The sequence below is a fragment of the Pseudophryne corroboree genome, chromosome 3 (genome assembly GCF_028390025.1).
Source record: "Pseudophryne corroboree isolate aPseCor3 chromosome 3, aPseCor3.hap2, whole genome shotgun sequence".
In the NCBI taxonomy this organism is placed as follows: Eukaryota; Metazoa; Chordata; class Amphibia; order Anura; family Myobatrachidae; genus Pseudophryne; species Pseudophryne corroboree.
The window spans coordinates 11247760-11262114 of NC_086446.1; the positions used below are offsets into that span (position 1 = coordinate 11247760).

The 14355-nt window shown below is 45.4% G+C and overlaps 2 protein-coding genes across 2 annotated transcripts in view; one reads left to right on the top strand and one right to left on the bottom strand.

The window, feature by feature from the left end:
* Positions 1–14355, top strand: part of LOC135056942 (uncharacterized) — a 132191-nt gene that overhangs the window by 34090 nt on the left and 83746 nt on the right. The window lies entirely within an intron of this gene.
* The window catches only part of LOC135057004 (zinc finger protein 34-like), a 58079-nt gene continuing 55949 nt past the window's right edge, over positions 12226–14355 (bottom strand). The window contains exons 6-7 of the mRNA XM_063962859.1: positions 13302–13714; positions 12226–13129 (exon numbers count right to left, since the gene is read on the bottom strand). Coding sequence (XP_063818929.1) covers positions 12767–13129; positions 13302–13714 — 776 coding nt within the window. The 3' untranslated portion in view covers positions 12226–12766. The remainder of the gene's footprint in view (positions 13130–13301; positions 13715–14355) is intronic.

Below are 14355 nucleotides of genomic sequence, written 5' to 3' on the forward strand. Positions count from 1 at the left end.
AGGACATTTGCTGAAGCTATGACCTTCAGAACCTCCATTAAAGCTATGCCTCTTGAGTCCTTTCCTGGGGAAGTGACCTCTATAACCCGTCCTGGGGCTGTGCCTCTCGAGACCCCACCTGCGGATATTGCTTCAAAGATCCCTACTTTCTTCATTTTTAATTATGTATACATATTTTCTAAGTAGGACAGCTTTCGTATGTGCAAGTCCTACCCATTTACTGGGGTTGTGCTTCTCAAGTTCCCTTCTGGAGCTATGGCTTTAGATACCCTTTCTGGGGTTGCGCCTTTCAAGTCCCTACTTGGGGAAACAGCTTCTGAGACCCCTTCTGGGATTGACATCTGAACTATTATATCTGATGCCCCTCTTGGACCCTGAGCATCGGGCACCGCTCTTAGACCCTGAGTATCGGGCACCGCTCCAGGACCCTGAGCATCGGGCACCCATCCTAGGCCCTGAGCATCGGGCACCCATCCTAGCCCCTGAGCATCGGGCACCGCTCCTAGATCCTCGGCATCAGGCTCCGATTCAGGATCCTGAGATTCCACTACTGGGGTTTGCAACTCTGATTCAACAGGAAAGTCAAAAGATGAGAGAAACATTCTCCTTTGATTCCGGAATCCATAATGAGCTCTCTTCTAGTCCTAGGACCCCAATTATAGGACAGAGTGCTTTTTTGTGTGGGTTTCGTGACAAGTACCTCTGCCACAGTAGAGACAGGAGTAGGTCTTAAATCCTGACTCATCTTGGCCAGAGGGCAGGACTTGTCACCACATTTTGACTCTTCAAATTAAAAACTCTGGTACCCAAAGGACTTGATGGCGATTTTGAACTTAAGTGGTTTTTATAATATCCTCATGTTTTACTATCCTCATGGTTTTATTCTGATGTCTCTTTTATCTTTTTTTGTTTTTTATGGATTGGATTATTGCCCTGAACCAATATGGCCGACTTTGAGACTTATTTTGGACTATCGTCTAATAAAGTATGACAACGTCAATCTGTTTAATGCCAGGTTACATGTTTAATATATTTTTAAATTGTGAGTGCATAGTGTCAACAAATTTACATTTGTTTTTTGCGATATTGCACTAGGTTTTTTCTTTTCTTTTTGAGATATATTTAATCCTCTGTGGATGGTTCCAACTGTAACTATTGTTATCATATGGAGTGGAAGGATAAGGACTGCTTGAAGAGTCAAGTACACCCGGTCTGAACATTTGCTCCATAATTTGAGACTACTGAATGACTATTTATCATGTATGTGTGCGCTATCTTGAGAGAATCCATTTTATTTATTATTTATTACCAGTTATTTATATAGTGCACACATTCCGTAGCACTTTACAGAGAATATTTGGCCATTCACATCAGTCCCTGTCCCTGTGGAGCTTACAATCTATATTCCCTATCACATGTACATGCACACACATTCACACAAGGGTTAATTTTTATTGGGAGCCAATTAACCTACCAGTATATTTTTGGATTGGGGGAAAAAACCGGAGTACCCGGAGGATACCTATGCAAGTACGGAGAGAATATACAAACTCCACACAGTTAGGGCCATGGTGGGAATCGAACCCATGGCCTCAGTGCTGTGAGGCAATAATGCTAACCATTACACCATCCGTACTGCCCATTTTATTTGTTTATACAATAAATGACGCCTGTTGTGCGGCAGTTGATGTAGTCTTTAATCTTGTTGTCATTTCCATACTTATCTCTTACCATTTTGATCCTTATCATAAATTGGCACGCCTTACAGGCTCCACACGGGAAAGAGCTCATCAATGTGGGCGGTTTTTGTGCAGTTCGAGTATAATGGCTTCTCAGAAGATGATCCAGTAAGTTAGGGGCTCTATGGAAACATTTATAACAATGTGCTTTGACAGATCGTAATCAGAGAGGAGAATATGCCAGTGTTTTTGGATACACTTCTTGATCTGATCCCACTCATGGCTGAAGTTCATAACAAATCTCAGTTTCTCCTCCTTTTTCGAAGTGTCATCACTTTTGCTAAAAATCAGAGATTCCCTGTTGGTATCTCTCAGTGATCGTTTAACTATTTTTATTGAGTTGTGGCTGTAACCTCTTTCCTTGAGTCTGCTGGGGAGTTCTTCACTCTGTTGTTTGTAGACCGAAGTTTCCAAGCAGTTCCTGTGGAGTCTTAAGGCCCATACACACTTGACGATGCACACGTCGTCAACGACCATCGCCAACGACTTCCCTTGAACAGCTGAGCAAACGACATGAGCATACACACTACACAAACGACCAACGACCAATCAGCATCCAAGCTGGACAGTTTATTTAAATAATGGGCTGGGAACAGGGCTGTCACTTGGATAAAGAATAAACACAGGGCTGGCATAAATAGTGTAGAGTGGGCAGGACATATTGAGGGAATAAATATCATCGGCCATTTTAAAATATATGCATTCATGCTGTTTGCCTAGTTTGGTTTGGTTTATACCAGCTGAACATTCTCATACTGCTATTTTATCTGTACTTTGCTACATCTTTATTTGGTGATGGATCCCTTTCATTACGAAGTGATGGTAGCAGTTGCTGGAGTTGCTTTGTTAGCTGAGAGATAGAGGTTGCAGAAACGGAGAAGGTTTCGCTCTTGCTGGTCAAAGCAGTGGCTTTTGCGGAGGGATGCACTCTCTAACACGGTGCTTCTTTCTGAAATCCGCGAGAACAACCCGGACGACTTTCGGAACTTCTTGCGCATGGATGATGCCACGTTCACGGAGTTGTTGGCTCTGGTGAGGCCTAAAATCGAAAGGCAGGATACAAACTGCGCAGGGCTATCTATACCTGCTCACGAAAGGCTTATTGCAACCCTTCGATTCCTGGCCACTGGCAGGTCCTTGCCGGACCTGAAATTCGGGGCAATCATGTCACCGCAGGCTTTGGGGGTCATAATTCCAGAGACCTGCAAAGCTATATACTCCGTCCTTAGCAGTACTTCAAGGTAAGAACATTTTACTATATGGTTTCTCCTTCAAACCTAATTTGCTGCTCCCCTTTATAAAGTCTTGCCACCCCCCCCCCCCCTCCTTCCCCCTTATAATATACAGTCAGACTCAAGGGGGTATATTTACTAAGATTTGCATTTGTAGGAATTTGGTGGGAGAATAAACCCGAATAACATCGGTTGTCACCCACAAGAGTGACCCCAATTAGCCCGCAAAGTTCCCATCATTGGTTACAATAAAGGTGTACCCCGGCTGTGGCATTATCTCTCTGGCTAGTGGAGCCCGGTGCTGGTTTAAAAAATATGGGGGACCCCTACGTGTTTTGTCCCCCGTATTTTTTTTTAACCAGGACAGGACGCAGAGCCCGGTGCTGGTTGTTTAAATATGGGGGGAACCCAATAATATTTTCCCCTGTATGTTTTCAACCAGGACCGGCTCAAAGAGCCCAAGGCTGGTTATGCTTAGGAAGGGAGACCCCACGCAATTTTCTTTTCGATTTATAACCCATTCACACCCCTTCACATTGATAGCCATGTACGGATCAGTGAGATCCGTGCATGCTTATCAGAATACGGATAAAAAAAAGCAGGTCTATTTGAAAACTGTTTTTTTAAAACGAATTGTAACATTTAATGGCAGTGTTTGGCTATTGCCGGCAGTGAGTGTGAATACGGATTCTTATTAAATTACCGAGTTGTATAAAATAACAGGCATGTTTGACCGGTGTTGTATTCATTCGTATTTTTGCCCATCCAAAAAAATACGAATGCCCTCATCACTGGCAAGATTTCTGTTTAGTGAATTCCCGAGATGACACTTTGGGAAAAAAAAATCGGTCAAAATCGTGAGCTTAGTAAATATACCCCAAGATTGTTGTAGCCTGTTGCATTTTAATGAAAAGCCCTACTCATTTGGATATTTGTCCCTGTGCAATGAGTTAGAATCCTGGCTATGTTTGCATGTATGTCGAATATATATCAAGGATTAAATTTATATATTAATTTTTTCTTTGCTATTTTTTTCCTGTCGTTGCCCTCAACTGAGGAGGATTGGCGGCTTAATATTGCTGCTGATTTTAATGAACGGTGGAATTTCCCCAACTGTGGAGGAGCCATAGACAGGAAGCACATCCGGATAATCCCACCTGTGATTACTTTAGTATTGTGATGATGGCTATAGTTGATGCAAACTACAATTTCCTGTACGTTGACGTTGGAAAAAAATGGCTGTGCATCTGATAGGGGATCCTTTAAGGACACCCTATTTTACGAGAGACTCGTATCAAGAAGCCTCTGTCATGATCCGGGTATCTGGACGCCATTTCTTACCTATCAGATGCCTCCTAAGGCTGGCTCAGCGCTCCAGGACCGGATCCCATCTGTTATCCTGATGTGCACATTCCCGCATCCTCTCCTGTCTCTCTGGACGCAGTCACAGTAACGCCTTATACATCTGGCATGGCGTCTCCCGCGGCCTCCGCCGCCGTCCCTGAGCTTCTGCATTCAGAGTGGCGATTACGTCAGCCGCGGCCTCCGCTGTGTCCGCGTGGTCGGATGTGCATCTGTCAACCTGGCGTCTCCTGTCTCCGGTGGCTGGCGCCGCCATTACTGTTTTCCAGACCACATGGATTACAATCCAAACTTCCCTCCAAGTGTCTGCATGGGCGCAGCCATCTTGGATTCTGTCAGCTGATCATTCCTACCAATCCGTTGTCAGTATTATTAATTTGCATAATTGCCTAGCCAATGCCTTCCTTGCTGCAGGTATAAATAGGTTGTGCCTGAGCAAGGAAGGCGTCAGTGCTTTGGTTGTCAAACCTAGTTCCAGTTTGTCTCTCTCCTGTGATTGTCTTCCAGGTTCCAGCTCCTGTCTCCAGACTTCTGCTATAGAGACCCGCACCAGCATTCCATCTGCGGTGTAGCCTGACTCTCCGATCCATTCTGGACTCACCTGTTTCCAGCTACAACATCACCTGCTTCCAGCTCAGCTTCCAGCAGTGTACAGCTTCTCTTAAAGGGCCGGTGTCCTTTCTGCAGTTTACCACTCTCCACCGGTATTATTATTTCTCCGCTCTCAAATTCTACATTTCATCTATATTGCATCGCTCTCAAGCTTTATTTATTATTTAACTGGTTCCAGCCAGTATCCACTCCGTGCCAACACCTGTCTGGTTCTAACCAGTACCCACAGCAGCATTTTATCTACAGCAGTCCAGCTTTCCCTGGAACACCAGCTGGTACGACCCTGGGCTTTCCTCATTGCTACAGTTGAGCCTGGTAAGGACTTTCCAACTTGCAGATAATAAGAACTGTCTCATACCACCAGAGCTCTGTGGCCCCTGCCACCCTGTAGTACCCAGGAACTGTATTATTATTTATCTGCTGATTTTTATGTTTCTTTTTACTGCTACTGTGATGCATGGAGTTTGTCATAAATAAATATCATTGAGTTTTACTCAAGTTGTCGTGGTCACGTCTTCGGGCGGTGTCTCTTCATGTTACTTACATGTCCAGGGGTCTGATACAACCTCCCAGGTTCCGGTACATCTCAGCCCCTACAACTGAGGCTGCCTTCCGTCAGCTCAGGCCCTCAGTTGTGACAGTAAGCACCGACCAAATGAATCCAGCCGGAGACCAGGATCAAGCGGCCAGGCCGATGCAAGAACTGGCAGCCCGACTTGAACATCAGGAGGCTGCACAGGGCCACATCATCCGCTGTCTCCAGGATCTCTCTACTCGGCTGGATGGGATTCAGACAACTCTCATCTGGGGCGTCAACCACAGTGACTCCAACTATAACCCTACCCACCTTACCCGTTTCTGCTCCACGTCTTCATCTTCCAACGCCAGCAAAATTTGACGGATCTCCAAGATTCTGCAGGGGATTTCTCAACCAGTGTGAGATTCAGTTTGAGCTACAACCTGGCAATTTTCCCAGTGACCGTACAAAAATTGCCTACATCATCTCTCTTCTCAGTGGCTCAGCCCTCGACTGGGCATCACCGTTATGGGAGAGGTCCGACACCCTGCTATCTTCTTACACTGCATTCGTGTCAACATTCAGGCGCATCTTCGACGAGCCAGGCCGGGTAACTTCAGCTTCGTCTGAGATTCTCCGTTTACGCCAGGGATCACGTACTGTAGGACAATATCTTATACAGTTCCAGATCCTGGCATGGAACGAAGAGGCCCTGTATGCTGCATTCTGGCATGGTTTATCCGAGCGTATTAAAGATGAGTTAGCTACCAAAGACTTACCCTCCAAGTTAGATGAGCTAATCTCACTTTGTACGAAAGTTGACTTACGTTTCAGAGAGAGAGCAACTGAGCGTGGAAGATCATCTGCTCCAAAATCTTCTGCTCCTCCTCCTCGCCAACTGTCACCAACTAAAGATGAACCCATGCAAATTGGCCGTTCCCGTTTAACTCCTGCTGAGCGCCGAAGACGTCTCTCTGTCTGTATTGTGCAGCTCCGTCTCACACTATTAATGCCTGTCCCAAACGTCCGGGAAACTCCAAATCCTAGCTCGCCAAGGAGAGGGCCGGCTAGGAGTAATGATCTCCTCTCCATCTCCTCAAGATTGTAATCTCCCAGTCTCGCTTCAAGTTGCTCAACGTTATCAGAACGTCATTGCCCTCCTGGATTCCGGAGCAGCTGGGAACTTTATTACCGAAGCCTATGTTAAACGGTGGTCCCTACCCACCGAGAGACTTCCTTCCTCCTTTTCCTTAACTGCCGTGGATGGCAGTAAAATTTTTGATACAGTTATTGCTCTAAGGACTCTACCAGTTCGTCTGAGAGTGGGAGTTCTTCATTCCGAACTTTTTTCACTTTTAGTGATTCCAAGAGCCACACATCCTGTGGTCCTGGGCCTTCCATGGCTCCGTCTTCACAATCCTACAATTGATTGGACGACTACGCAAATCCTGGCATGGGGTCCCTCCTGTGCTGAGACATGTTTGTTTAAAGTGTTGCCTGTCTGTTCTTCCTCCCCCAGGTCGTATGATGTTCCACCTCCTCCATATCAAGATTTAACGGATGTGTTCAGTAAAGCTTCTGCTGATATCCTTCCTCCTCATAGAGAATGGGACTGCCCGATTGATCTCGTTCCAGGGAAGGTTCCACCTCGAGGCCGAACTTATCCGTTGTCTCTGCCCGAGACGCATTCTATGGAGGAATACATTAAAGAGAACCTAGCAAAGGGGTTCATTCGACCTTCTTCTTCTCCAGCCGGCGCAGGCTTCTTTTTTGTAAAAAAGAAAGATGGTGGTCTGCGGCCGTGCATCGACTACAGAGGTTTGAACGACATTACCATCAAGAACCGCTATCCTTTACCCCTGATTACTGAGCTCTTTGACAGAGTTAGCGGAGCTACCATCTTTACAAAGCTGGACTTGAGAGGTGCATACAATCTCATCCGGATCCGTGAGGGTGACGAGTGGAAGACCGCATTTAACACCCGTGACGGACATTATGAGTACCTCGTCATGCCCTTCGGATTGAGCAATGCTCCAGCTGTCTTCCAGCATTTCGTCAATGAGATCTTCAGAGACATTCTATACCGTCATGTCGTGGTCTATCTAGATGATATCCTCATTTTTGCCAACAATTTAGAGGAACATCGTTTTTGGGTAAAGGAGGTTCTGTCCCGTCTCCGTGTCAATCATCTCTATTGCAAATTAGAGAAATGCGTCTTTGAAGTCAAGTCCATTCCGTTTCTAGGGTACATTGTGTCCGGTTCCGGACTAGAGATGGATCCTGAGAAACTACAAGCAATCCAGAATTGGCCGGTACCCTTAACCCTCAAAGGGGTCCAGAGGTTCTTAGGGTTCGCCAATTATTACCGAAAGTTTATACGAGACTTTTCCACCATTGTGGCGCCTATTACTGCTTTCACCAAGAAGGGTGCTAACCCGTCCAAGTGGTCTGAAGAAGCCATGCAAGCTTTTCATCTTTTAAAACAGAGGTTCATCTCTGCGCCTGTCCTGAAACAGCCTGACATCGACTCTCCTTTCATCTTAGAGGTGGATGCCTCCTCCGTTGGAGTAGGAGCGGTGTTATCTCAGAGGGCTAAAGATGGCCATTTACATCCTTGCAGTTTCTTCTCACGGAAGTTCTCCCCAGCGGAGCGCAACTATGCCATTGGCGACCAGGAGTTGCTAGCCATCAAGCTCGCTCTAGAGGAGTGGAGATATCTGTTGGAGGGAGCTTCTCATTCAATCACCATCCTTACAGACCACAAGAACCTTCTATATCTGAAAGGCGCACAATGTCTCAACCCTCGTCAGGCCAGATGGGCACTTTTCTTTTCCAGGTTCGACTTTAAACTCCAGTTCTGTCCGGGCTCTCAGAATCGCAAGGCCGATGCCCTTTCCCGCTCATGGGAGCAAGAAAATGAGTCAGAGTCTTCAGACAAGCATCCTATTATAAATCCGTTGGCATTCTCCACGGTAGGGATGGACTCTACGCCCCCATCAGGGAAAAGTTTTGTGAAGCCGACACTAAGGAAGAAGCTCATGCATTGGGCCCATGCTTCCCGCTTTGCCGGACATACAGGTATCCAAAAAACCCTGGAGTTTATCTCTAGGTCCTATTGGTGGCCAACTCTGAAAAAGGACGTTTTGGAGTTTATTGCATCTTGCCCAAAGTGTGCTCAACATAAAGTATCCCGCCAGTCGCCTGCGGGGCAACTGGTTCCACTATCTGTTCCCCGTCGACCATGGACCCATTTGTCGATGGATTTTATTACAGATTTGCCCATGTGCAACAAGTTTAATACCATCTGGGTGGTAGTTGACCGGTTCACCAAGATGGCACACTTCATTCCTCTCACCGGTCTTCCGTCAGCTTCCAAGTTGGCTCAAGTATTCATACAAGAGATCTTTCGACTCCACGGTCTTCCTGAAGAAATTATCTCAGATCGAGGAGTTCAATTCACAGCCAAATTCTGGCGAAGTTTATGTCAAGTCCTCCAAGTCAAGCTAAAGTTTTCCACGGCTTACCATCCTCAGACCAATGGTCAAACTGAGAGGGTGAATCAGGACTTGGAGTCCTTCCTCCGCATCTATGTGTCCTCCTCTCAAGATGACTGGGTTCAATTACTTCCCTGGGCCGAGTTCTGTCATAACAACCAGTATCATTCTTCATCTTCTTCAACACCATTCTTCACCAACTTTGGATTCCACCCTAAAGTCCCTGAGTTCCAACCGCTTTCAGCAACTTCTGTTCCCGCAGTGGATATCACCTTGCATCAGTTTGCCAATATCTGGAAGAGCGTACGATCAGCTCTGCTCAAGGCATCGTTCAGGTACAAGAAGTTTGCGGATAAGAAGCGTCGAGCAGTTCCTGCTCTCAAGGTGGGTGATCGGGTATGGTTATCCACGAAGAATTTGAGGTTAAGAGTTCCCAGTATGAAGTTTGCACCTCGCTACATCGGTCCTTTTAAAATTGATCAAGTCATCAATCCTGTTGCTTACAGACTCCAGTTGCCTCCCTTCTTAAAAATACCCAGGACATTCCATGTTTCCCTGTTGAAACCGCTAATCTTGAATCGGTTTCATTCCTCACTTCCTCCAACTCCGAAAGTCCAAACTCAACGAGGCGTTGAGTATGAAGTAGCCAAGATCCTGGACTCACGTCACCGTTACGGTCAACTTCAGTATCTTATTGACTGGAAGGGTTATGGCCCTGAGGAACGTTCATGGACCAATGCTTCTGATGTCCATGCTCCTGCCTTGGTCCGGAGATTCCATTCCAAGTTTCCTCAAAAGCCAAAGAAGTGTCCTGGGGCCACTCCTAAAGGGGGGGTGCTGTCACGATCCGGGTATCTGGACGCCATTTCTTACCTATCAGATGCCTCCTAAGGCTGGCTCAGCGCTCCAGGACCGGATCCCATCTGTTATCCTGATGTGCACATTCCCGCATCCTCTCCTGTCTCTCTGGACGCAGTCACAGTAACGCCTTATACATCTGGCATGGCGTCTCCCGCGGCCTCCGCCGCCGCCCCTGAGCTTCTGCATTCAGAGTGGCGATTACGTCAGCCGCGGCCTCCGCTGTGTCCGCGTGGTCGGATGTGCATCTGTCAGCCTGGCGTCTCCTGTCTCCGGTGGCCGGCGCCGCCATTACTGTTTTCCAGACCACATGGATTACAATCCAAACTTCCCTCCAAGTGTCTGCATGGGCGCAGCCATCTTGGATTCTGTCATCTGATCATATTCACCAATCTGCTGTCTGTATTATTAATTTGCATAATTGCCTAGCCAATGCCTTCCTTGCTGCAGGTATAAATAGGTTGTGCCTGAGCAAGGAAGGCGTCAGTGCTTTGGTTGTCAAACCTAGTTCCAGTTTGTCTCTCTCCTGTGAATGTCTTCCAGGTTCCAGCTCCTGTCTCCAGACTTCTGCTATAGAGACCCGCACCAGCATTCCATCTGCGGTGTAGCCTGACTCTCCGATCCATTCTGGACTCACCTGTTTCCAGCTACAACATCACCTGCTTCCAGCTCAGCTTCCAGCAGTGTACAGCTTCTCTTAAAGGGCCGGTGTCCTTTCTGCAGTTTACCACTCTCCACCGGTATTATTATTTCTCCGCTCTCAAATTCTACATTTCATCTATATTGCATCGCTCTCAAGCTTTATTTATTATTTAACTGGTTCCAGCCAGTATCCACTCCGTGCCAACACCTGTCTGGTTCTAACCAGTACCCACAGCAGCATTTTATCTACAGCAGTCCAGCTTTCCCTGGAACACCAGCTGGTACGACCCTGGGCTTTCCTCATTGCTACAGTTGAGCCTGGTAAGGACTTTCCAACTTGCAGATAATAAGAACTGTCTCATACCACCAGAGCTCTGTGGCCCCTGCCACCCTGTAGTACCCAGGAACTGTATTATTATTTCTCTGCTGATTTTTATGTTTCTTTTTACTGCTACTGTGATGCATGGAGTTTGTCATAAATAAATATCATTGACTTTTACTCAAGTTGTCGTGGTCACGTCTTCGGGCGGTTTCTCTTCATGTTACTTACATGTCCAGGGGTCTGATACAACCTCCCAGGTTCCGGTACATCTCAGCCCCTACAACTGAGGCTGCCTTCCGTCAGCTCAGGCCCTCAGTTGTGACAGCCTCGAACTTCCACCTGCCTCACATTGCACAAAAGGCTTGAAGTTTGTCTTTGTTGCTGATGAGGCTTTTGCTTTGCATGAGCAGGTTATGAAACCTTATCCTAAAAGAGGATTAACAACAGAGAAGAGGGTATACAATTATCATCTTTCAAGGGTACGCAAGACAGTAGAGAATGCCTTTGGTATTCTAAGTAATAGGTTCCGTATTTTCCACACTGCACTAAACCGGAGAGTAGATAAAATTAATTGGGTGGTGTTAGCATGTTGTGCCCTGCACAATCTACTTAGAAAAAATAAGATGCCACCTCGCAACCCAGCACGGCCAGAGCCTACAGAAATTGTGAGCAATACCTGTTTCACACCTGTATGTAGACCAGAAGCTACAGTAGTGAACCCTACAGATGCGAAAAGGGTCAGGGAAGAATACCTGGCCTATTTCAATGGGGATGGGGCAGTGGATTGGCAGGATGAAATGATATAATGAAGGCCAGGTTAAAATAATAAATTCTTCTTTTACACCTGCTGTTATTGTATTGGTATTAAATATTAACTTTTAAAACTTATTCTAATCATTTTTCACATTTGCAATTGTGTGTTTTATTGTTCAATAAAATTACTTTTATGTTTTCACCTACTGCTTTGCATGTGTCATAGGTTAGCTTATAACATGGTAGTTACAAGCATTTAACATTGCGTGTGTTGGGATTCATTACTGTCAGTTGGGAAGAAGGCTGTTAAAATATTCACAGCAGCATCCTATCTGCCTGAATGGCGGCAGTGGAACAAGCGCAAAGAATCTACTTGCAGACTCGCAGCGCATGAAACACTGCATGCTTATTCTCAACACAGGGTCACCACATCCTCATATAGGGGTCATTCCATGTCAGTTTCCATGTCAGTTTACCATGTGATTTTTTTAACAAAACAAACACAAACAGCTCAGGCACCATATTGTCCTAATAGAAAATGTACTGCTTAACCCATAAAATTTTAATTTATACCCCTAGATGCAACACCCCCACGCCATCACACTGTAGCCCTAGACAGGGTGTAAATTAACACTCAACACTTTGTTTTTTTTGTTTTTTATATAATAACTTAAAAAAATAACATTTCTGGACTGTATTCATTGAGCATACCAGCCCGCTGAGTGTCTCGGGAGAAAAGAATATGTCAATAGGGATGCCTTAACAAAAAAGGCAAACCAGGAGCATATAGGAGTACAGTAAAGGCAAAACCAGTAAAGCGACAGCCATAGGGTCAAGAATAGAATGCATTTTCCGAACAGTTACCAACAAAAGAACACAATGTGTCCCAAGTCTCAACATCCAGTAACAGAGTCCAAACGAAGTTCGAGACCATCACCGTGGCACTCTTTCCCACTCATGGACAACCTGTAACAAGAACCCAAGGGGTCGCACACAACAATTTCTGAGGTCCATAAAACCGGAAAATAATTACATATTGAAAAAAAATGGATCATCTTGGAGAGTGGCCTGCGCACTCATCCAAACAGAGTGTGGCTATCACTCGAGACATTGGGAATGGTGGAAGGTGGTGGAGGGGCTCGCAAAAATGTATGGGATGGTGGCTGATGCGGAGGATTTGGTTGTGGGGGATGCGACGGATAGGAAAAGCTAGTCATTGTGACTGGGGGAGTGGGTCAACGCAATGTATGTGATGGCAGTAAGAGGCACTCAGGCAATTGGCCATTTTGCGCACATACTAGCGCATCATATAGAATGGTTTTGAAACGCTGTCGCTGGGTGGGTTCCAGCGACTGCATTTCGCAGGCAATATTCATCCCGAAAATCATTTGTGCATCCGGGGGCCTTTGAAGAATCTCCTCCGCACGGTTCAGAAACTGATGTGTACGTGCCTCTCCAGAACTGGAAGTCCGCGGTCCCACCCGACGTCTCCTGTTTGGTGGCTGAGACGGCTGAGGTGGCACGGGTTCAATCTCAATGACTTCCATCTCTGAGTGCTCAGCAATGGGAGGGTTGCCTTCAGTCGTCAAGGGTGAAAGCTGTAATTGAACCAAAGAATTTGTACCATTAGCAGTTTTCTTGAAAAAAAAGTAAAAAAAAATACAATAAACAGGGGCAATGGACATATAAAAGCAGTGAAAAGAAAGTAAATAAACAAAAACAAAAAGTGGTGTAGGGTGTGTTTACCATATATACTATATATCTACTTACCAGCTCCTCACTGCCCACTTCCTCCTCCAGAACTCCCTCGGGCGACTTCGGCATAGCTGAGCACACCGACTCCGTCCTGGGTTCTTGTTCCAGGGTGAACATGAGCAGGTTATAGTACCACAGTGATGGTCTGCGAACTTCATCAGACCCTGCACCGGAACGTTGAGACTTGATCACTCTCTTGTGTTCTTTGTAGAACACTGTTCGGAAGTTTTGGATTCTCTTCTTAACCCACTGGATGTCCGCTTGACTGTTTCTGCCTTTACTGTAATCTATGAGCTCCTGGTATGCCTTCAACTTCTTCTCCCTATTGAAATATTTCTTGGACTTAACTCTCCAGAGACACTCATGGCTTCGGTATAATTCAATAAATCCAGTCCAGAAATCATGGTCTGTGAATTCAATAGACATAGCTGTAAAAAAAAAAAAAAAGAAGGAATTAAAGAGAAAACAAATGACAAAAATAATAAAAAAAATATATAGATATATATCTATCTGTGTATACCTCCACAGTGCCAACACAAAAACACAAGTGGTATTACAGTTGATAAAAGTTTCATTGTTTTGTGATGTTATAGTTAGAGGAACACATGATACAGTGCCCACATTATGATCCTTTGCCTCTAATGTTGGAAATGATAGAGTTTCCTGCAGCGGTATCTTTCAGTTGACTTGGAGCAAGGATTTCTTTTAGAAGAATTCTTTGTTTTTTTAATTCCCCCATGAAAATGAAGCAGGTGGTACAATGTCCCTCAGTATGAGGTCTATTCACAGAATGCGCCAATGTTTCTTCATTCTCTATTTAATTCAACTCTCACCACAATTATACTATTATACTGTGTTATGAATAGTACTTGGTCTTCTTTGGGTGGAATTCACATTTTTGAAAAGTCGGTTGGGTGTGTTTTTTCCCGTCTATTAGATAGGAAAAAACAGACTCCCAACTGACTTTTCAAACATTTGAATCTCCACCTTTATCTTTATTTGATACTCCAGAAGACCTTCCCTATTGAGGCTAGAAGTTTTCACAGTGGCACCTTTAAAGATGTTCTCT